General features: G+C 30.5%; 1 protein-coding gene and 1 long non-coding RNA gene across 2 annotated transcripts in view; one reads left to right on the top strand and one right to left on the bottom strand.

Moving 5' to 3' along the window:
• LOC126745215 (uncharacterized) overlaps positions 1 to 21,664 on the bottom strand; it is a 49,500-nt gene extending 27,836 nt beyond the window's left edge. The window contains exon 1 of the mRNA XM_050452968.1: positions 21,497 to 21,664. Coding sequence (XP_050308925.1) covers positions 21,497 to 21,531 — 35 coding nt within the window. The 5' untranslated portion in view covers positions 21,532 to 21,664. The remainder of the gene's footprint in view (positions 1 to 21,496) is intronic.
• On the top strand, positions 18 to 21,389 carry LOC126745226 (uncharacterized). The gene is made up of 2 exons (XR_007663466.1): positions 18 to 395; positions 21,089 to 21,389. It is a non-coding gene; the product is annotated as an uncharacterized LOC126745226 (long non-coding RNA).
• Positions 21,665 to 24,359: the final 2,695 nt, after the last annotated feature.

The raw sequence follows: 24,359 nt of genomic DNA, 5'->3' as shown, positions 1-24,359 counted from the left end.
TTCGCCTGTTATATATTTTACCTATACGACTCATAGATAAGGTATTTTTGGTAGGTAAAAATTGTCATTTGAATCAGTCATTTTCATGTGACGTGCCGTCATGTTGGCACAATACATATTTTTATACCCACTTAAATTATGTTTAAGTTAAAATTAATTCTTTGGATAGTTTTTTTTAGCATTTTACAAATATGCGCGGCATCCTACGCGTACCAACTATGGACCCGCGATACTTTAAAGGCGGAAGAGCCATTATATCCCACTGAAGGAGACACCACCTTATCAAAAGTTATTGTGGCCAATATTGTAATTCCGATAAAGGATTTGTTTTGTAATCTATACACAAATTTTATTGTGGTTTACCATTGTATTGTCGAAACTGCAGATAACATTGGGTAAGTTTTGAAATATTAAAAAAAAATTAAAATTTGTTTTTTTTTAAAGATCTTTATTAACCACTTTATCAAGAACATCTAATAATTTATTAAATAAACGGATATTTAGGCCCAAAAGTTACAAATATTTATATATGGCTTTAATGTGTCCATTTTAATAATATTATTTTAATAAGCTTTTTCTTAAATTATTTAATTATCTAATACACTAATTGACATTTAATATATGCTTATAATATTTAAAATAATTATTTTAAATTTGGAGCATGTCAGCAATTACCGTAATAATTTCTATATGTATACAGGAAAGGTATTTTTAGAGGCTGTATCTTTTATCAAGATCTACAGAGTGTTCAACAGAAATTTAAATACAAAACTTTAGTCTTGGTCTATTTAATATTTTACCAATAAGTTATAAATTAAGGGTAAATTTTTCTTTGCCAAATGTATGCTATTAGCGTTACCATGTCGTTTAAAACTGTCTGTGAGGTTTATTTAATCATAATTTCAAAAGTCTACCTCCTAGATCCTTCACAATAAATGTTCAATAACAAATTATTAAATATTTTTATTTATATTCAATATACAATACCCAAGTTTTCTTTCCAGATAAAATCAAAACAAACTTAATAGATCTAAAATGATATTGGTTTAGTCAGTAAATTTAAAATAAAATAAAATATTATATTGTACAATAAAAGATCAAAACAAGCGTATATTATTAATAAAAGGAGAAAAAACCTAAACTAAAAATCAATAAAATTTTGTTTATATATATCATTAAGTGACCCTCTTACATTTAACACAAACGTCATCAATTGTCTTTCCACCTTTACGCAACATATTTCAGTTATATATACAAATTATAATAAAAATATAACAAATTTATTATAAATAAATTTGTTGATTTTAAAAAAAAAAATTCGGTTTTGAATTAAATATTTTATAAAGATGTGATTCTTTAAGGATTCAGAGGCAATACATTAAGCACTTTAATGGTTATAATTTGAGGATCTTTTTTACACACAGTAGTCACATGTCTAAGCACACAAAAATTATTACCACCTCGTGTTATCATATTAGCGGTGGTGACTACTAGGTTGAAAAAGGGCGCAATTTCTGTAAATAAAATAATAAAGACTATAGAAGCAACAAAAAACATAGTCATCATTTCTCATCTACGAAACAAAGGTGCACAAAGCTTCAAATGTGTGGCCTCACAAATTTACGTTATTATCCTCTTCTAACTACAAATAAATTCAGTATTGCCAGATTTTGTTTTTTTTTTAATTAAGCTAAAATATTGTTTACACAACATTTCTGCATTTTTCTGACAGCCGAATTCACAGACATGTTTACATTATTGTCTCTTAATGAATGTGTCATCAGTAAACTGCATCAACGAACTATCTGCCTAGTATCAACCACTGCAATATGCAATGGTTGCATAATGTTGCAAAATATTAAAAACAAAAGAAACTGTTATTGGAATTAATGGAAAATATTTAGATATATACAGTGCATCCCAAAAGTTATATCTAAATTCATTTAAAATTCAGGGGTGTGTTCGAAAAAAAAAACGCTCGGAGCCGTCGATTTTTATTTTAAGTTGCGCATTTTTCTAGCTGAAGTTTGTATATACAGGGTTTTAAATGAATTTAGACATCACTTTTGGGATGCACTGCATAGATAATGAAGAGGATTTTGTATATAAACTTAAAAACCAAAGTTGTTTGCCTACTACTGTAGATACTGAAATAAAATTAATTATAAAATACATTCCAAATGGCAAACGGCTGTATAATGCTGTATTGGAGGTATCGCCGGATGTCTTTAAATGTATTACTAACAATAAGAGAATTTTTATAGAATCAGATAGCTAATTGTTATGCGGTGTTAACTGTTGGAAATATGGTCACAAAGCAGTAAATTATAGACAAACTGGTGTCACTTGTCCTCTCTGTAACAAAAATCATAAGAGCAGAGAATGTAGTTCTAATGAGCAAGAATGTACAAACTGGATGGAACATAAGATCCTGAAAATTGCTAATATTGATTTCAAACACACTGTTTTTGACAAAAACTCTCCTTGCTATTTGAAGGCTCAATATATAGCAACTAAAGCAGCCACTTTCTAATCGTTATATAAATGACCCAACTGTTCATATTAAAGCTCAAAGCCTTCTTTCGCACTTTCAAGAAATAGAAGATCTATTATATAATAGCAGCCTTCTAGTAGCATGTATTAGTGAGACACATTTTACATCCTACATAGAACAGAAAGAAGTTGATATACCAGGATATACTGCTATAATATGCTATTCGAATAGTCGACGGTGGTACTATAATTTACATTAAGAATGTTGTAACCCATTCTGTTACGAGGGCGGGTCAATAAGTCCGTGACTTTTTGGATAAAAGACAGGTTTTTATATAAAAGTTATTTTATTTTTCAACATAGTCTCCTTTGAGTTCTATACACTTAGTCCAACGTTTCTCGGATTTTTTTATCCCTTCGGAAAAATATGATTTGTCGAGGTCATCAAAATAGGCATTTGTTTGAGAGATGATTTCGTCGTTGGAGTCAAATCTCTTTCCGCCGAGCCATTTCTTTAAGTTTGGGAATAGGAAATAGTCACTGGGGGCTAAATCTGGAGAATAGGGCGGATGAGGAAGTAATTCGTAACCTAATTCATGGATTTTTGCAATGGAAACTGCACATGTGTGGACCCTTGCATTGTACTGGTGGAAAAAAACTTTTTTTTTGCCAAAAGTATTTTTTTTTCTTTCAGTTCCTCATTGAATCTATCCAATAAGTTGGTATAATATTTTCCATTGATTGTTTTCCCCTTTTGAAGATAGTCAATGTGGATTATACCGTGTGCATCCCAAAAAACGGTCGCCATGACTTTATTGGCTGACAAACCCACCTTTGCCTTCTTGGGCGCCGATTCACCCCGAGAAATCCACTGTTTTGACTGCTGTTTGGTCTCCGGCGTGTGTTTGTGATCCACCACAATCCACGTTTCGTCCACGGTGACGAAACGACGCAAAAATTCGTCCATATTGCGGTTGAATAACGCCAAACACTCCTGGAAAACTGTCACACGGTTGCGTTTGTGGTTGATTGTGAGCAAACGCGGGACCCATCTTGTGGAAAGCATTCTCATACCCAAATGATCATTCAAAATTGAAACTACTGAACCATGTGAGATGCCTATGGCTTCCACAATCTCTCTCACTTTTAATCTCCGATCGGCTAAAACCATATCGTGAATTTTTTCGATTGTTTTGGATGTAGAGACTTCGACTGGGTGTCCAGAACGTTCGGCATCTTCCGTGCTTGTACGGCCACATTGAAATTCAGTAAACCACTTCTTTACCATGGAAATGGATGGTACAGAGTCCCCATAATATTTATCAAGCTTAGCCTTGGTTTAAGTGATGGTTTTTTCCGTAAAAAATAATACTTAATGAGCACACGAAATTCACTTTTTTCCATTTTCTTCTAAAAACGAGTGGTAGTCTACTATCAACAGCTGTTAAACACAAACTACATGACGCAGCTTGTTCAAATTTTGACAGGCGTCAACTGACAGTTCTGTTGACAGGAGCAGAGTTGCCATTTCCATTTGGGCGGGAAATTCAAAGTCACGGACTTATTGATCCGCCCTCGTATATGGAACGATGCGATGGACTATAAATATTGGGCTCTCTGGATCGTTTTACATGTGGGAAAAGAGGCTTTGCTGATAGGATCTATATATCTATAGATCACCTAATTCAAATTGCAGTTCTTAAACTACTTTGAACAAATTAAATGAGGATCTAATACCTCAGCAGAAAAAAAATTTTTTGGGTGACCTTAATATAGACCTTTTAAAAGAAAACAATGAAGCAAAGCGTTTAAAAGGTATTGCAAAAACTAGTGGCCGTAGGCAGATTATTAAAGCCCCTACAAAAATCACAAATACATCATCTACGCTCATTGATCATATCTATACAAATGAGTTTAAAGCCATAGAAATACAGAAACATTTTCCTGTAATGACTGATCATGAAGTTATTGGAGTACAAATTTGCATTGATTCTTTCAGGCATAATAAACTGTACTTCAAAAAGAGCTATAAGTCCTGAGACTATTTACCAAATAAATGAGAAACTGGTGAGCGCGAACTGGAATTACACCTCGACAGATGTGACTATATAAGTATAATACAAAATGATTTTATAAGCATAATACAAACAGCTTTAGATAAGTTTGCGCCTGAAAACAGGTATTCTGTAAAAAAATATCCATGGATTAATGCGACGGTTCAAGAGGTTCAACGAATAAGAAACTTGGCTTATAGAAGATTTTGCTTTACAAAAACCGATTCTGACTGGAAAAGCTATCAAGAACTCAGAAACAAAGTAACATCAGCAATGCGTACTGAAAAAACTAAATATTATGATAATAAAGTTGATCAAAGTTGATAATGATAATAAAGGCAACATGTGGAGGACTTTAAAATGTTTACTGAGAAATAAGAAAAAATCTGTTGATTATATGGATATTGATTTGGGGACATACACAGGCAGTATAGAGGAAAACTTCAATCAATTTTATTTAGATAGCTTATAAGATATTTCTGCAAGTATTGAAACAATAGAATGGACTTGTAATACAACTAATGCTCCGAATATACAAATTTCACATTTTAAAAAAGTCAATCTGTAACAACTAGAAATGACAGTTTTTTAATTAAAAAATATAAAAACTAGTGATTTGCTTAGTATGAAATTAGTAAAAAATTTATTTAGTGTCATTAGATACCCTTTATTGCATTTAATTAATTCGTGCCTATCAACTGGAATAATTCTAAGTGATTTAAAAACTAGTGTAATGATTCCAATACCAAAGGTAATCACTCCAAAGATTCCTGCAGATTTTCGACCAATAAATTATAGAGACAATTGTAGGCCAGCAGTTAAGATAATACTTTGAATAACATAAGCTAGTATATATTGGACAGTTAGGGTTTAGTCACTCCTGTGAATCTGCTATTCAGTATGTGTGTGGGATATGGCGAAAAGACATTAATTGAGACAAATTAGTTATTAGTGTATTTGCGGATCTTCAAAGTGCTTTTGAGACAATAGATCTTAATATTCTTTTAAAAAAACTGTTATCTTATGGTGTGTGTCATAAAGCTTTAGACTGGATTAAAAATCACCTAGATAAGAGGTATAATAGAGTATATATAGGACAAAAGTTTTCAAATAAAATAGAAAGTATTATAGGTGTACCACAAGATAGTGTTCTTGGACCGCTGTTGTTCGTTATTTATATAAACGATATATATACTGTTTTATAGAACTCTTTCGTAAATTTATTTGCAGATGATAGAATAATTTGTGTCTCAGTAAAAGTTACAGGGAACCTACAAGTATTTAAAATTCGAAATTGAATAGTTTATATCAATGGCTTTGTAAAAATAAATTAAAACTATAGGAATCAAAGACAAAGTGTATGCTAATAGGTACCAAAACAAATTGTAAAAAATTTTTAGATCAAGATTTAAATATTAAAATTAATAAATTTAATTTGTCGCTGAAATAAAATATTTAGGAGTACTCTTAGATAAATAATTCTTTTCATGGTCATGTAAATTATATTTGTAAAAAGATTGCCAAGAAAGCTGGGTTTTTTAGGAGAATTTCTAACTGGTGGTCTCAATAGACTAAAATGTTAGTATACAATATAATTATTTTGCCGCACTTTAATTACTATTCCTCGTTACTTATATCTTGCTCTCAGGAACAAATAAATCAATTACAACTTCAACAAAATAAAGTAATGCAAATTGTTCTTAACTATAATAAATATACATATCAATCAGATGCTTCAAATATTAAAACGGCTTCCTGTGAAGCAAAATATTCTTAAGGCAAATTTTATTTTAATTTATAAAATAGAAAACGGATTTATGCCATCATATCTGTAAAACATTTTTTAGAGAAAGGATCCAACTTTTAACAATATAATATAAGGTCAAGAAATGATTATCATATTTCAAGAATTTAGATAAACTTTATTGCAGAAATCATTGTTTTTTGAAGGGTTGCAACTTTTTAACTCTCTTCCATTAGAAATCAAAAACGCAAGTAATCTAAGATTATTTAATAAGAATGTTAAAATTTATTTATTTAGAAATAGTATTATTAAAAATATTATTATTATTTTGATTTATTTGCTAATAAATTAAGCATGTTATTATAAATTAATCTAAAAGTTAAAATCGTGAGACTATTAAGATTTATCTCTGCGAGTTATTTAATTTTTACATAAATTTTAGATTTTTTTAAATTTGTTTTAAGTAATAATTACTTGTTGCAAATAACTTATATTATTTAATAATAAAATTATATTTTATAAATATATTACCATAGTAATTTAGTTAATCTACCAAATGCGTTCTAATACCGGTAACATACTTTAATTCTCAGGCTATGTGATAAACGCGTTTTAAAATGATATAAGATCATGTATGTTCTTACGATATACTTACTGTAACTTTTCACTTATTTACTTTTTAGTACATGTAGTATAGAGCAGATAATGTTTGATTACTCTATTTTGTTATGGAAAAAGAAAAATTTCAGCGTGGACTTTAGTTGCATCATACATGAGAAAAATGCCTATTTTAACAATTCATCAAAATCAATCAAAATCAAATCAAAACTTTTATTATCCAAAAAAAATAGACACAAAGTGTATGGATTTCATCACAGTTTTACATGTTATAATCTTGGCCTAAAAAAAATTATTACGAACTACCTAGATAACTAAAATTCAAAAATATCCACCTATTCTATACAGGGTGTCCCGGTTCATGTGGGAAATCTCTCGGAGTCAGGTAGAACATCGAAAAATAATACCGAACGTTCCTATTAAAAAAAGTCCTACATGCCTTCTTTACGAAGATACAGCCTCCTAAAGGACGCTGCTGGAAATTGGTTTTTCATAAATTACTTTTAAACTACTTGGTAGAATTTAATAAGAATTTTAGGTGATGAACACTATTAGGGACCTCTTAAAATGACATCCTTAAAATACATTTATCTTGTTTACTTTACCAGGGGCGGACTAGGTTGTACACTTCAATGCTATATTTTTAACTCCCTGTACGTACCTTGAACCCTAGGCTGAAAAAAAGGTACTCTTGTTCATTATTGATAAAATGAACCGTTTTGGAGAAAAAAATAATAAACGAGCCAAAGTTTTTTGTTTTTTATTTTTTTTTTATGTGACAAGTACACTAGTTATTTAAACAACAGAGAAATTTCGATGTAAGTCATTTAATTTAAAATAATACATATTTCTAAAAATACAGTGGTGTCCTAAAAAATACTTTTACAAAATAATTTAAAAAAACCTATGAGTGTATGTTTTTAAATTAGAAAAAACAACTTACAAAAAAATGCAATGCATTCAATACGAGCAATAAACAATTAATTATTAAAAACTTCATAAGTAGGTTCGACGTGGGCTCCGTGAACTCTAACACATTCCCGGGCACGATAAATCGAGGACTGCTGCACTCGCCACAATAACCCAAGATTGTTTTTTATATTATCACAATGAAATGTAATTCTTTGGAGCAGTTCTTCCCGAGTATCGACTGGGGTATTCCAATACACCAAGGTTTTGAGGTGACCCCATAGATAAAAATCTAATGGCGTTAGATCGGGAGACCGAGGAGGCCAAGCAACAGGTCCTCCTCTACCTATCCAACAGTTTTCAAAAGTATTATTTAAGTGGTGTCTTACAGCAAGGCTAAAATGGGGTGGGGCTCCATCATGCATAAAATACATATCTCGGCGGGTTGCAAGGGGCAAATCTTCTAATAAATCTGGAAGATTGTTCTGGAGGAACTCCAAATAAAGTTCTTCGTTTAAACGTGGTGGCAGTTCAAATGGCCCAATCAAAAAATTGCCAATAGATCCTGGCCAGATATTTATTGATTGGAATTGATATTGATGATGAGAAATAATAGTATCACGGAAATTTTCATCAGCCCATAAATGCGAGCTATGTAAGTTTTTAACAGCTAGTTTGCGAAGTGTATTCTAGGAGCAAAATCTCTGGGCAGTAGTTCATGCACTTTTTGTAAGTGAAATGTGTACAACAGTTGTTCTTGAAGTACCATATGTTCAATTGTTTTGGACGAATGAAGCTGAGCGGCTAATTTTCGAGTACTCGTTGTAGGAGTGTCAGCTACAGCGTCTAAAATATTTTCTTTCAATTGTATGGATATTATATTGATAAATAAGTCAGGTACAATACAATTGGTTTACATTATTTTTCTATATTTAGTTTTTATCTTAAGAATAACAAAAAAGAAATAAACGTATAATAAATAAGAAATATTTTGTGAAAGTATTTTTTAGGACACCACTGTATTTTTAGGAACATGTATTTTTTTAAATTAAATGACTTAAAAAATTAAAAAAAAAAACATTGGCTCGTTTATTATTTTTTTCTCCAAAACGGTTTATTTTATCGATAATGAACAGAAGTACTTTTTTTTAGCCTAGGATTCAAGGTATCCAAATTTATTTTTTTTAGACTTTAACATACAGGGTGTTAAAAATATACGCATTAAAGTGTACAACCTAGTCCGCCTCTGGTAAAGTAAACAAGGTAAATGTATTTTAAGGATGTCATTTTAAGAGGTTCCTAATAGTGTTCATCACCTAAAATTTTTATTAAATTCTACCGGGTAGTTTAAAAGTAATTAATGAAAAACCAATTTACAGCAGCGTCTTTTAGGAGGCTGTATCTTCATAAAGAAGGCCAGTAGGAATTTTTTTTATAGGAAAGTTCGGTATTATTTTTCGATGTTCTACCTGAATCCGAGAGATTTCCCACATAAACCGGGACATCCTGTATAGCTCATATAAAAAATACCAGACCTCATGCAAAAATACAAGAATAGGAAGAAAATTTTTTCATTTATATGCTTTAAAATCATGTGATTAAGTTCCAGGATTCAAAAGAAATAACAAACAACAATTTTGTGTTATCCTTGATAGTACCGGGTGATCAGTTAATTGTAGCGAGCGGCCATATCTCATAAGATATTGGTCGTACAGATTTGAGAAAAAAAAAATCATGATAAAAGTCGCCAAGAGAAATTGCTGAAAATTATTTTCGAGTTTGTCAAACGTCCACTAGAGGGCGTAACAGCCAACACCAAGTAGAAAAATGGGATTTTTATAGAATTTTGTCTAATGAAAGTATATCGGTAATATCATTCTCATATTTACTGACCATTTCCTTAAATTTTTTGTCTGAAACGTTTTATTCTATCTATCAAAATTAAGCGGTGGGGCAAGTTCAATTGTTTTTTAAATAAACCAAGATTTCTCCCGTTTCTGTTGACCGATTTTAGCAGACTTAGGCTCATATAAAAGAGCATAACTTGCACTACAAAATGCTTATTTGGTTTTAAATTTTTGACTTTTGCTGTCGCCGCTAGTTGGCGATAACTCAAATGGTAGCACATTTTTGAGTTTTTTTCAAAAAAAAATAAATGTAATGGTATATTAATTTTTATATATTTTAAAAGAGGATACATTTCTCTATAATTTAGTGAAAATAATTTATTGTCTACCTTTTTTTAAACCGTTGATATTGATCAAAATATAATTTTTTTACATTAAAAAATGGCACGCTTTAGGTTAAATATTTATTAGAATTTAGGTTAAATATGGTAGAACTCATGGAAAATAATATCTAAATTATAAAGGGAATAGTGTGTCTGCAAAAACCATTGGCAAACCATGCAGGTAAAATTTATACCGCGAATATTATTTAACACTTTATATTCGTTTATTATTGTAGTTGCCCCATGAAATGCTTTATAAAAGTTGACGAAGATACTAGAAAAAATGTCTTTATAAAATTTTATGAGATGTCATCAAAAAATTAGCAGGATATTTATATACAAGGTCGAATTGAAATATGCGGGGTAAAAAGGCGAAGGAAGATTACACAGCCAGGTATCCAAAGAAATCGCTCATATAACCACTTTATTAAGGCAAATGGTATTAATATTAAAGTCAATCAAAGTGCATTTTTGAGCATACAGGGAATTTTAAAAGAGCGCATGAAACGGATTAAAAAGCTTTCATGTAATAACCAAACACCCCAAGATCAGAGAGGTAAAAACATTAATGTTGTAAGCGATAGACACAGAGACGAAATAAAGGAACACATGACATCTTTTCCTGTAAAAATTACTCATTATTCCAACAAGGCGTACCAGTACCTTGATGCTAAACTTAATGAAAAAATAATGTACAACTTATTTAGGGAAAAATACCCAAATTCTCCTATCAAGTATAGCTACTACATTAAGTAACTTAATGTATTTAGACCTTAAAATAAAGAACTTCCTTTTAAATGTTGAGGCTAAACGGGTGGCAATAGCTGAAAAAATGGTACACCAGCGAAGAGCTAAAAATTTTTACAGTGCTCTCAAAACAGCAACAGAGGGATGCCAACAGCGAGATGACTTGGTCGCAATTTCATTTGACTTTATGCAAAACCTGCAGTTGCCAGAGTTTCCAACACAGGACAAATTTTATTTATCACAGTTAACTGTTAGTTTATTTTGTATTACCAACTTGAAATCTCAAAAATCCTTTTTTTATATTTATCATAAAGGTATAGCTTCCAAAAGGCCGAATGAGGTATGCTCCTTTATTTTAGATTATATTCATAAAGAAATTAGGACATTTAAGCAGGGCATTTAAGACCATAAAAGGAAAGTTAAGAAGATTTAATGGAGTATATGATGTTCATCAATACACTGAGCTGATAATTATTTCGAGTGCCAAGAGCTATTTTACTGTCAAGGTATTAAGTTGCCACAGAAGAGATGTGTATTATGTTGTGTATCAGATGACACTAAAAAGAAAAAAAAGTGAAGCAAGAAGGTACAGTTTTCAGTTTCCCAGTACCATCACTTGATTCACGAAGAGAATGATATTGTCAAGGCTTCCGAATTTATAGATGGATTCACCTGGCATAAATTTAGTAATTTTCGTCAACCAAAAACATGCAAGGAAATAATCAAACTACCAATTGATAAGGCATATAAAGGTCCACTAACAATAAGAGCCGTTAAAATGGATAACTTAGTAACTTTGTTGCGTTGGGTGTCTAGTGAATATCAGGACTACTCCAAAAACATTTTAAACATTCATGCTCGTAAACCAGAGAAAGCTAAAAAGTAAAAAGATTTGAATAAATATCTATAATTAAGTTAAAATTAAAGATTTCTAAACCTTTGTAATAATAAAATTAATTTACTAAAATGTTAATTTGTCTTTATTGTAGAAACAACCAAGTGCAGTTTTTCAAAATCATTTTTAAAGCACGAGATATATATATTTTTTTTAATCTTTTTGTTTTATACTAAATAAATACATGCAAATTACATCTTTAGACCATCTTAAAAATAAAACAGATACTTGTGTCAAAATTATATGTTTTTTTCACCTCCTAAAAAATTCAAAAAATGTCGCTTTGGTGTTTCAAAAATAAACAATTCATTTGTATTCAAAAAGTTCAATTTTACGATTTAAAAAATTATCAAAATTTAGAAATAAAAAAAAAACATTGAGGGTAGTTTTTGACCTTACTACGCATCAGAATTTTACTTATTAAATTAAATCTCTGATGAGAAAAATAATAAAAGCTTCTACATATCTTGTGCATAATCAGGTCCGAAAACAATAAAAATCTACAATTAAAATTTAGATTATATTTGTAAGTGCTTCTCATAAGTCATATATTATATTAATTGTAGTTGCCCTATGAAATGCTTTATAAAAGTTGAAGAAGATACTAGAAAAAATGTCTTTACAAAATTTTATGAGATGTCATCAAAAAATTAGCAGGATATTTATATACAAGGTCGAATGAAGATTACACAGCCAGGTATCCAAAGAAATCGCTCATATAACTACTTTATTAAGGCAAATGGTATTAATATTAAAGTCAATCAAAGTGCATTTTTGAGCATACAGGGAATTTCAAAAGAGCGTATGAAACGGATTAAAAAGCTTTCATGTAATAACCAAACACCCCAAGATCAGAGAGGTAAAAACATTAATGTTGTAAGCGATAGACACAGAGACGAAATAAAGGAACACATATCATCTTTTCCTGTAAAAAGTACTCATTATTCCAACAAGGCGTACCAGTACCTTGATACTAAACTTAATGAAAAAATCATGTACAACTTATTTAGGGAAAAATACCCAAATTCTCCTATCAAGTACAGCTACTACATTAAGTAACTTAATGTATTTAGACCTTAAAATAAAGAACTTCCTTTTAAATGTTGAGGCTAAACGGGTGGCAATAGCTGAAAAAATGGTACACCAGCGAAGAGCTAAAAATTTTTACAGTGCTCTCAAAACAGCAACAGAGGAATGCCAACAGCGAGATGACTTGGTCGCAATTTCATTTGACTTTATGCAAAACCTGCAGTTGCCAGAGTTTCCAACACAGGACAAATTTTATTTATCATAGTTAACTATTAGTTTATTTTGTATTACCAACTTGAAATCTCAAAAATCCTTTTTTTATATTTATCATGAAGGTACAGCTGCCAAGGGGCCGAATGAGGTATGCTTCTTTATTTTAAATTATATCACAGATATAACTAGCTAACGCAAGCGTTAGCTGTTTGCGTCAGCTAGTTATATCTGTGATTATATTCATAAAAAAATTATTGAGAATGTAACTGAGTTGCGCTTGTTTTGTGACAATTGCCCATGACAAAATAAAAACCACTGCATTGTTAAAATGTGCATGGCTCTAAAATCAACAGGTCGATTTGATAAAATTTCAGAGTATTTTCCAATACGCGGGCATTCTTTTCTACCCTGTGATCGGGCATTTAAGACCATAAAAGGAAAGTTAAGAAGATTTGATAGGGTATATGATGTTCATTAATACACTGAGCTGATAATTATTTCTAGTGCCAAGAACTATTTTACTGTCAAGGAAGTTGCGACAGAAGAGATGTGTAAAAAGAAAAAAAATAGAAGCGAGAAGGTTCAGTTTTTAGTTTCCCTGTACCATCACTTGATTCACGAAGAGAATGATATTGTCAAGGCTTCCGAATTTATAGATGGATTCACCTGGCATAAATTTAGTAATTTTCGTCAACCAAAAACATGCAAGGAAATAATTAAACTACTAATTGATAAGGCATATAAAGGTCCACTAACAATAAGAGCCGTTAAAATGGATAACTTAGTAACTTTGTTGCGTTGGGTGTCTAGTGAATATCAGGACTACTACAAAAACATTTTAAACATTCATGCTCGTAAACCAGAGAAAGCTAAAAAGTAAAAAGATTTGAATAAATATCTATAATTAAGTTAAAATTAAATATTTCTAAACCTTTGTAATAATAAAATTAATTTACTAAAATGTTAATTTGTCTTTATTGTAGAAACAACCTAAGTGCAGTTTTTCAAAATCATTTTTAAAGCACGAGATATATATTTTTTTTTTTATCTTTTTGTTTTATACTAAATAAATACATGCAAATTACATCTTTAGACCATCTTAAAAATAAAACAGATACTTGTGTTAAAATTATATGTTTTTTTCACCTCCCTGAAAAATTCAAAAAATGTCGCTTTGGTGTTTCAAAAATAAACAATTCATTTGTATTTAAAAAGTTCAATTTTACGATTTAAAAAATTATCAAAATTTAGAAATAAAAAAAAACATTGAGGGTAGTTTTTTGACCTTACTACGCATCAGAATTTTACTTATTAAATTAAATCTCTGATGAGAAAAATAATAAAAGCTTCTACATATCTTGTGCATAACCAGGTCCGAAAACAATAAAAATCTACAATTAAAATTTAGATTATATTTGTAAGTGCTTCTCATAAGTCATATATTATATTAATTGTAGTTGCCCTATGAAATGCTTTATAAAAGTTGAAGAAGATACTAGAAAAAATGTCTTTACAAAATTTTATGAGATGTCATCAAAAAATTAGCAGGATATTTATATACAAGGTCGAATGAAGATTACACAGCCAGGTATCCAAAGAAATCGCTTATATAACTACTTTATTAAGGCAAATGATATTAATATTAAAGTCAATCAAAGTGCATTTTTGAGCATACAGGGAATTTCAAAAGAGCGCATGAAACGGATTAAAAAGCTTTCATGTAATAACCAAACACCCCAAGATCAGAGAGGTAAAAACATTAATGTAGTAAGCGATAGACACAGAGACGAAATAAAGGAACACATATCATCTTTTCCTGTAAAAAGTACTCATTATTCCAACAAGGCGTACCAGTACCTTGATACTAAACATAATGAAAAAATCATGTACAACTTATTTAGGGAAAAATACCCAAATTCTCCTATCAAGTACAGCTACTACATTAAGTAACTTAATGTATTTAGACCTTAAAATAAAGAACTTCCTTTTAAATGTTGAGGCTAAACCGGTGGCAATAGCTGAAAAAATGGTACACCAGCGAAGAGCTAAAAGTTTTTACAGTGCTCTCAAAGCAGCAACAGAGGAATGCCAACAGCGAGAAGACTTGGTCGCAATTTCATTTGACTTTATGCAAAACCTGCAGTTGCCAGAGTTTCCAACACAGGACAAATCTAATTTGTCACAGTTAACTGTTAGTTTATTTTGTATTACCAACTTGAAATCTCAAAAATCTTTTTTTTTATATTTATCATGAAGGTACAGCTTCCAAGGGGCCGAATCTTTTATGTATGTATAATATGCTTCTTTATTTTAAATTATATTCATAAAGAAATTATTGAGAATGTAACTGAGTTGCGCTTGTTTTGTGACAATTGCCCATGGCAAAATAAAAACCACTGCATTGTTAAAATGTGCATGGCTCTAAAATCAACAGGTCGATTTGATAAAATTTCAGAATATTTTCCAATACGCGGGCATTCTTTTCTACCCTGTGATGGGGCATTTAAGACCATAAAAGGAAAGTTAAGAAGATTTGGTAGGGTATATGATGTTCATCAATACACTAAGCTGATAATTAATTCTAGTGCCAAGAACTATTTTACTGTCAAGGAAGTTGCGACAGAAGAGATGTGTATTATGTTGTGTATCAGATGACACTAAAAAGAAAAAAATAGAAGCAAGAAGGTACAGTTTTGAGTTTCCCAGTACCATCACTTGATTCACGAAGAGAATGATATTGTCAAGGCTTCCGAATTTATAGATGGATTCACCTGGCATAAATTTAGTAATTTTCGTCAACCAAAAACATGCAAGGAAATAATCAAACTACCAATTGATAAGGCATATAAAGGTCCACTAACAATAAGAGCCGTTAAAATGGATAACTTAGTAACTTTGTTGCGTTGGGTGTCTAGTGAATATCAGGACTACTACAAAAACATTTTAAACACTCATGCTCGTAAACCAGAGAAAGCTAAAAAGTAAAAAGATTTGAATAAATATCTATAATTAAGTTAAAATTAAAGATTTCTAAACCTTTGTAATAATAAAATTAATTTACTAAAATGTTAATTTGTCTTTATTGTAGAAACAACCTAAGTGCAGTTTTTCAAAATCATTTTTAAAGCACGAGATATATATATTTTTTTTAATCTTTTTGTTTTATACTAAATAAATACATGCAAATTACATCTTTAGACCATCTTAAAAATAAAACAGATACTTGTGTCAAAATTATATGTTTTTTTCACCTCCTAAAAAATTCAAAAAATGTCGCTTTGGTGTTTCAAAAATAAGCAATTCATTTGGATTCAAAAAGTTCAATTTTACGATTTAAAAAATTATCAAAATTTAGAAATAAAAAAAAACATTGAGGGTAGTTTTTGACCTTACTACGCATCAGAATTTTACTTATTAAATTAAATCTCTGATGAGAAAAATAATAAAAGCTTCTACATATCTTGTACATAATCAGGTCCGAAAACAATAAAAATCTACAATTAAAATTTAGATTATATTTGTAAGTGCTTCTCATAATTCATATATTATATTAATTGTAGTTGCTTTATAAAAGTTGAAGAAGATACTAGAAAAAATGTCTTTACAAAATTTTATGAGATGTCATCAAAAAATTAGCAGGATATTTATATACAAGGTCGAATGAAGATTACACAGCCAGGTATCCAAAGAAATCGCTCATATAACTACTTTATTAAGGCAAATGGTATTAATATTAAAGTCAATCAAAGTGCATTTTTGAGCATACAGGGAATTTCAAAAGAGCGCATGAAACGGATTAAAAAGCTTTCATGTAATAACCAAACACGCTAAGATCAGAGAGCTAAAAACATTAATGTTGTAAGCGATAGACACAGAGACGAAATAAAGGAACACATATCATCTTTTCCTGTAAAAATTACTCATTATTCCAACAAGGCGTACCAGTACCTTGATGCTAAACTTAATAAAAAAATCATGTACAACTTATTTAGGGAAAAATACCCAAATTCTCCTATCAAGTACAGCTACTACATTAATTAACTTAATGTATTTAGACCTTAAAATAAAGAACTTCCTTTTAAATGTTGAGGCTAAACGGGTGGCAATAGCTGAAAAAATGGTACACCAGTGAAGAGCTAAAAATTTTTACAGTGCTCTCAAAACAGCAACAGCGGAATGCCAACAACGAGATGACTTGGTCGCAATTTCATTTGACTTTATGCAAAACCTGCAGTTGCCAGAGTTTCCAACACAGGACAAATTTTATTTGTTACAGTTAACTGTTAGTTTATTTTGTATTACCAACTTGAAATCTCAAAAATCTTTTTTTTATATTTATCATGAAGGTACAGCTTCCAAGGGGCCGAATCTTTTATGTATGTATAATATGCTTCTTTATTTTAAATTATATTCATAAAGAAATTATTGAGAATGTAACTGAGTTGCGCTTGTTTTGTGACAATTGCCCATGGCAAAATAAAAACCACTGCATTGTTAAAATGTGCATGGCTCTTAAATCAACAGGTCGATTTGATAAAATTTCAGAATATTTTCCAATACGCGGGCATTCTTTTCTACCCTGTGATGGGGCATTTAAGACCATAAAAGGAAAGTTAAGAAGATTTGGTAGGGTATATGATGTTCATCAATACACTGAGCTGATAATTAATTCTAGTGCCAAGAACTATTTTACTGTCAAGGAAGTTGCGACAGAAGAGATGTGTATTATGTTGTGTATCAGATGACACTAAAAAGAAAAAAATAGAAGCGAGAAGGTACAGTTTTGAGTTTCCCAGTACCATCACTTGATTCACGAAGAGAATGATATTGTCAAGGCTTCCGAATTTATAGATGGATTCACCTGGCATAAATTTAGTAATTTTCGTCAACCAAAAACATGCAAGGAAATAATCAAACTACCAATTGATAAGGCATATAAAGGTCCACTAACAATAAGAGCCGTTAAAATGGATAACTTAGTAACTTTGTTGCGTTGGGTGTCTAGTGAATATCAGGACTACTACAAAAACATTTTAAACACTCATGCTCGTAAACCAGAGAAAGCTAAAAAGTGAAAAGATTTGAATAAATATCTATAATTAAGTTAAAATTTAAGATTTCTAAACCTTTGTAATAATAAAATTAATTTACTAAAATGTTAATTTGTCTTTATTGTAGAAACAACCTAAGTGCAGTTTTTCAAAATCATTTTTAAAGCACGAGATGTATATATTTTTTTTAATCTTTTTGTTTTATACTAAATAAATACATGCAAATTACATCTTTAGACCATCTTAAAAATAAAACAGATACTTGTGTCAAAATTATATATTTTTTTCACCTCCTAAAAAATTCAAAAAATGTCGCTTTGGTGTTTCAAAAATAAACAATTCATTTGTATTCAAAAAGTTCAATTTTGCGATTTAAAAAATTATCAAAATTTAGAAATAAAAAAAAACATTGAGGGTAGTTTTTGACCTTACTACGCATCAGAATTTTACTTATTAAATTAAATCTCTGATGAGAAAAATAATAAAAGCTTCTACATATCTTGTGCATAATCAGGTCCGAAAACAATAAAAATCTACAATTAAAATTTAGATTATATTTGTAAGTGCTTCTCATAAGTCATATATTATATTAATTGTACTTGCCCTATGAAATGCTTTATAAAAGTTGAAGAAAATACTAGAAAAAATGTCTTTACAAAATTTTATGAGATGTCATCAAAAAATTAGCAGGATATTTATATACAAGGTCGAATGAAGATTACACAGCCAGGTATCCAAAGAAATCGCTCATATAACTACTTTATTAAGGCAAATGGTACTAATATTAAAGTCAATCAAAGTGCATTTTTGAGCATACAGGGAATTTCAAAAGAGCGCATGAAACGGATTAAAAAGCTTTCATGTAATAACCAAACACCCCAAGATCAGAGAGGTAAAAACATTAATGTTGTAAGCGATAGACACAGACACGAAATAAAGGAACACATATCATCTTTTCCTGTAAAAATTACTCATTATTCCAACAAGGCGTACCAGTACCTTGATGCTAAACTTAATGAAAAAATCATGTACAACTTATTTAGGGAAAAATACCCAAATTCTCCTATCATGTACAGCTACTACATTAAGTAACTTAATGTATTTAGACCTTAAAATAAAGAACTTCCTTTTAAATGTTGAGGCTAAACGGGTGGCAATAGCTGAAAAAACGGTACACCAGCGAAGAGCTAAAAATTTTTACAGTGCTCTTAAAACAGCAACAGAGGAATGCCAACAGCGAGATGACTTGGTCGCAATTTCATTTGACTTTATGCAAAACCTGCAGTTGCCAGAGTTTCTAACACAGGACAAATTTTATTTATCACAGTTAACTGTTAGTTTATTTTGTATTACCAACTTGAAATCTCAAAAATCCTTTTTTTATATTTATCATGAAGGTACAGCTTCCAAAAGGCCGAATGAAGTATGCTCCTTTATTTTAAATTATATTCATAAAGAAATTATTGAGAATGTAACTGAGTTGCGCTTGTTTTAAGACAATTGCCCATGGCAAAATAAAAACCACTGCATTGTTAAAATGTGCATGGCTCTAAAATCAACAGGTCGATTTGATAAAATTTCAGAGTATTTTCCAATACGCGGGCATTCTTTTCTACCCTGTGATCGGGCATTTAAGACCATAAAAGGAAAGTTAAGAAGATTTGATAGGATATATGATGTTCATCAATACACTGAGCTGATAATTATTTCTAGTGCCAAGAACTATTTTACTGTTGAGGAAGTTGCGACAGAAGAGATGTGTATTATGTTGTGTATCAGATGACACTAAAAAGAAAAAAAATAGAAGCGAGAAGGTACAGTTTTTAGTTTCCCAGTACCATCACTTGATTCACGAAGAGAATGATATTGTCAAGGCTTCCGAATTTATAGATGGATTCACCTGGCATAAATTTAGTAATTTTCGTCAACCAAAAACATGCAAGGAAATAATCAAACTACCAATTGATAAGGCATATAAAGGTTCACTACCAATAGGAGCCGTTAAAATGGATAACTTAGTAACTTTGTTGCGTTGGGTGTCTAGTGAATATCAGGACTACTACAAAAACATTTTAAACACTCATGCTCGTAAACCAGAGAAAGCTAAAAAGTAAAAAGATTTGAATAAATATCTATAATTAAGTTAAATTTAAGATTTTTAATCCTTTTTAATAATAAAATTAATTTACTAAAATGCTAATTTGTCTTTATTTTAGAAACAACCTAAGTGCAGTTTTTCAAAATCATTTTTAAAGCACGAGATATATATATTTTTTTTAATCTTTTTGTTTTATACTAAATAAATACATGCAAATTACATCTTTAGACCATCTTAAAAATAAAACAGATACTTGTGTTAAAATTATATGTTTTTTTCACCTCCTGAAAAATTCAAAAAATGTCGCTTTGGTGTTTCAAAAATAAACAATTTATTTGTATTTAAAAAGTTCAATTTTACGATTTAAAAAATTATCAAAATTTAGAAATAAAAAAAAACATTGAGGGTAGTTTTTTGACCTTACTACGCATCAGAATTTTACTTATTAAATTAAATCTCTAATGAGAAAAATAATAAAAGCTTCTACATATCTTGTGCATAATCAGGTCCGAAAACAATAAAGATCTACAATTAAAATTTAGATTATATTTGTAAGTGCTTCTCATAAGTCATATATTATATTTTTATAATCGGCTTAACCTTTTGAGATACTCCATAAAACGCCTAAATTTTCCCACTGTGTATTATAGATAAAAAATCAAGCCACACAATATAATCTTATTGGTAACAAACAACTAAATTATTAATTGTCATTTAATTTTTTATATGCTAATATTTTACTGTATAAAATAAAGACGATTATTATTATTATACCAAAACACGTTAGTGCCTATTACTAAACAGCAGAAGCCAATGTGTAATGAATGTTAATTTAAATTATTGCCCCCACTTAAATACTACGAGTATAAATATGCAAATATTCATAATATATTAAATTTCCGGAATATTTTTCAGGCTTTCAAATTTAAAATTAAAAAAAAAAAACTGTCAACAATAATAATAAAAAATATTGCTACTACCTTACTAAATCACAACGTTCATTTTAGAGAAAAAGTACAGCCTCCCCAAGGACCCAGCTTTTACTTAGAAAAAACCCTTAACCTACTAGGCCTGGTATCTGAACAACCAAGTATATCCCAAAGCTGTTCTTACTACTCTTTCGTGGTAGTAATTATATGTTTAGCTACTCTGTTCAGTCTTATTTATGCAACCAAGAAACTAGTCGAATACGTCAAAGAAGAAGAAAAAATAATTCCACATATCTTAGGTGATTTTACAGATAATAAATGCTCTTGTTGTCAAGAAAAAAATGAAGAAACTGAATAAATTCATGTAGTGTTTTTTAAATGAGTTTTTTTGTCCACTAAAGGTTTAAAAATGTCCATATCTCTAGTAAATGTTTAATAGCCTAACTATTAAACATTTACCTGATTCACATAACGTTAATTACTGACCTTGATGATATGGGATTAGTAATCTCCAATGACATCTCACTTTGGTGCTAATTCGTTCTCGTTATTAATTAAAAGCAACAATTTTCAGCGCTTTCTAAAAAGTCTAGATTGTGACTAAGGATTTGCACACTTGGTCGCGAACGAGCGACGTAGTTTCGTAACGTTATGGTTTTATCTAAAAACTGATAAGGTCAATAATTGCATTTTGTTTTGGGAATATTCTGTATCAACCTAAATACGTAAGGGGTCTTGTATGTAGATTTTGTCTGGATTATTTTGTTTATTCATACATTAGCATTGATTTATCACCAAATAAAGAATGTTTTCACAGGATGTAGTAATACATACACTTGATAAAATATCGAATTCTTAATATGACTATTAAAAGAATCATGAAGGAGTTGTGTACAGATTTTTTAAAATAAAAAGTTTGAGAAACCATTACAATTATATCTAGATATAATATCTTTAATTCTATATAGGGGCCACATAAACAAAGGAATCTCCCTAGCAAGGTTTCTAAATCTATAAGGGGCATTTAGTAAAGTCCAAATAATATTACTAATGTACATTAGTAATATTATTTGGTAATATTGGATTATTTAGTAATATATACATGCAATGTAAGGATGTATAACTGTTAACGCGTGTTTAATGTTACTTATTATTAGTTTTTGTCACAGTTTATCAAAGTGTTATAAGTTGTGTTTGATATCTAAATGTGTGTTTTTAAGTGCTTAATTTGACAGGCTATAACTAAAGTTAATCCCTAGAACAGAATTACATAGAATCAATAAAATGCCAAAGACAGAGGATTTTTAACAACAATACATTGGAATTTCTATTATTGAAGGAACATTCCTACAGTAAATGGACTTCTACCGTTAATATTAGTGTAGCAAATTTTCATACTTTTTAACTGATATTAGTGCAGCGTATTTCAGCTGAAATATTAAATTTTAGTGCCTCTTTTTTAATAGCAAATTGTTTGTGTAACCAGGAAGTAAAGGATGACGGAAGTGTTTGTCTGTCCTTATTGTAATCGCAAATGCAATCGTAATCATGCAGTTATTGAGTGTTCTAGTTGTTTATCGTGGGTTCTTAAAGGCTGTTCCTTGTTAACAAATGCGGAATACGATCTATTGGCTGGGAAATTTAAGAAAAATGGATAGCCTTATAAAGAAACAAAATACTTCGAATAAGGACATTCTTACAATTATGGTCAGCATTATTGAACTCTTATTGAAGCAAAAACAATGTTTGGAAGGCTCTTTGAAGGAAATTAATGAGAATGTGAGACTTAAAAATGATCGAATTGACGCTCTGGAGTCGAAGATTGAAGAACTTAGTGTAGAAGTCTCTCAGCTTAAGGCGGGTGGAAATAGACAAGAATCAACAAATGCCCCCCTAAACCACTGGTCTGCAGTACAGCAAGTGGACATGTACTCTGAAATTCAAGAGAGATCCTCCCGTTCAAAAAATATTATGGTATTTAATATTAATGAAAGTCGTTCTGAGGTGACCAAAGATAGAATAGATTATGACAGAGCGATACTTGACTTGGTCTTAAACACTCTTAACTTGCCTGAAATAACTGACTTTAAAGTCTCTCGAGTTGGAAAAAAGGGTGAGAGTCTAGGCCAATCAAAGTTATATTTGCTGAACCTGGATCTGCTCTTGCTTGCCTAAAACATAAATTGAGGCTTTATACCACAACTGTACGCATTAAACCTGATCTGACCCCAACTCAACTAGCCCATTTAAAGCAATTATACAGAGAACAATATCGGCATTAAATATAAAAATGGTAATCCGTTTATCACCAAGACTAGTTCCTCTTCAAGTGATGGTCAGTCGAAAAACGGAGTTTAGACCCCCTGAAAATATATTATCAGAATGTTTGTGGTATGAAAACGAAGTTCTCAGATTTTAAACATGCAGTGGCCCTGACTGTATTTGATGTTATTATTTAAACTGAAAGCTGGCTTTCGATCAATATAAATGGCTCCGAAATCAACATCAGAGGCTATTCAACATATAGAAAAGATAGGTGTGTGCTGACAAGTGAAAAGCAGTATTGTGGAGGAGTCGTGATGTTTGTCAGGAGCTCACTTTGTTCCAGGCTAGTGAGGACTGATTTTGAATCTGTTGAACATTTGTTTGTTTGTTGCAATTATGGTGGTACCCAACTTATTTTTGCAGGAGTTTATATCCCTCCTAATTCTGGCCTTGATGTTTATCAACACCACTGTGATGCTGTAGAGCAAATTTGTTACAATAATCCATCATCCAAATTAGTTCTGTGTGGAGACTACAACCTGCCACATGTCACATGGGGCAGCCATGAAGATCGATTAAATGCAATTGGTCAGCCTGTAAGCCATGCAACCTGTTTAGTAGAGTCCTTTACATTTTCAGATCTTAATCAATTAATTTCTGTTCCTAATAGACGTAATGTTTACTTAGATTTAGTTTTCAGTTATTTTAAAGAAACCAATTTTATGCGAGCTATTGATTATCTGTTGCCTGAGAGTATGCACCATATTCCTTATGTTGATGAGATAGCAGTTATGCATCCCCCTCAATTGAAAGTAGAGCATACTTACCTTGATTTCAAAAATGCCAATTATATTAGATTTAACAGCTTTCTTTTCAGTATACAGTGGGGTAGTCTTTTTCAGGATAAAAGTATTCAACTCTGTAGTGACACTTTTTATGAAAATATTAATCTGGGTCTAGCTATGTTTGTTCCAACTAAAGTGTACAGAAGCTCCAATTTTCCTTCTTACTTTACCTCTGAATTGAGGACAAAAATAATATTAAAAAAGCAAGCACACCAACAATATAGATTAAGCGGCTACCA

Source organism: Anthonomus grandis, chromosome 1 (genome assembly GCF_022605725.1).
Source record: "Anthonomus grandis grandis chromosome 1, icAntGran1.3, whole genome shotgun sequence".
NCBI lineage: Eukaryota > Metazoa > Arthropoda > Insecta > Coleoptera > Curculionidae > Anthonomus > Anthonomus grandis.
This window is presented reverse-complemented; position numbering and strand designations above follow the sequence as displayed.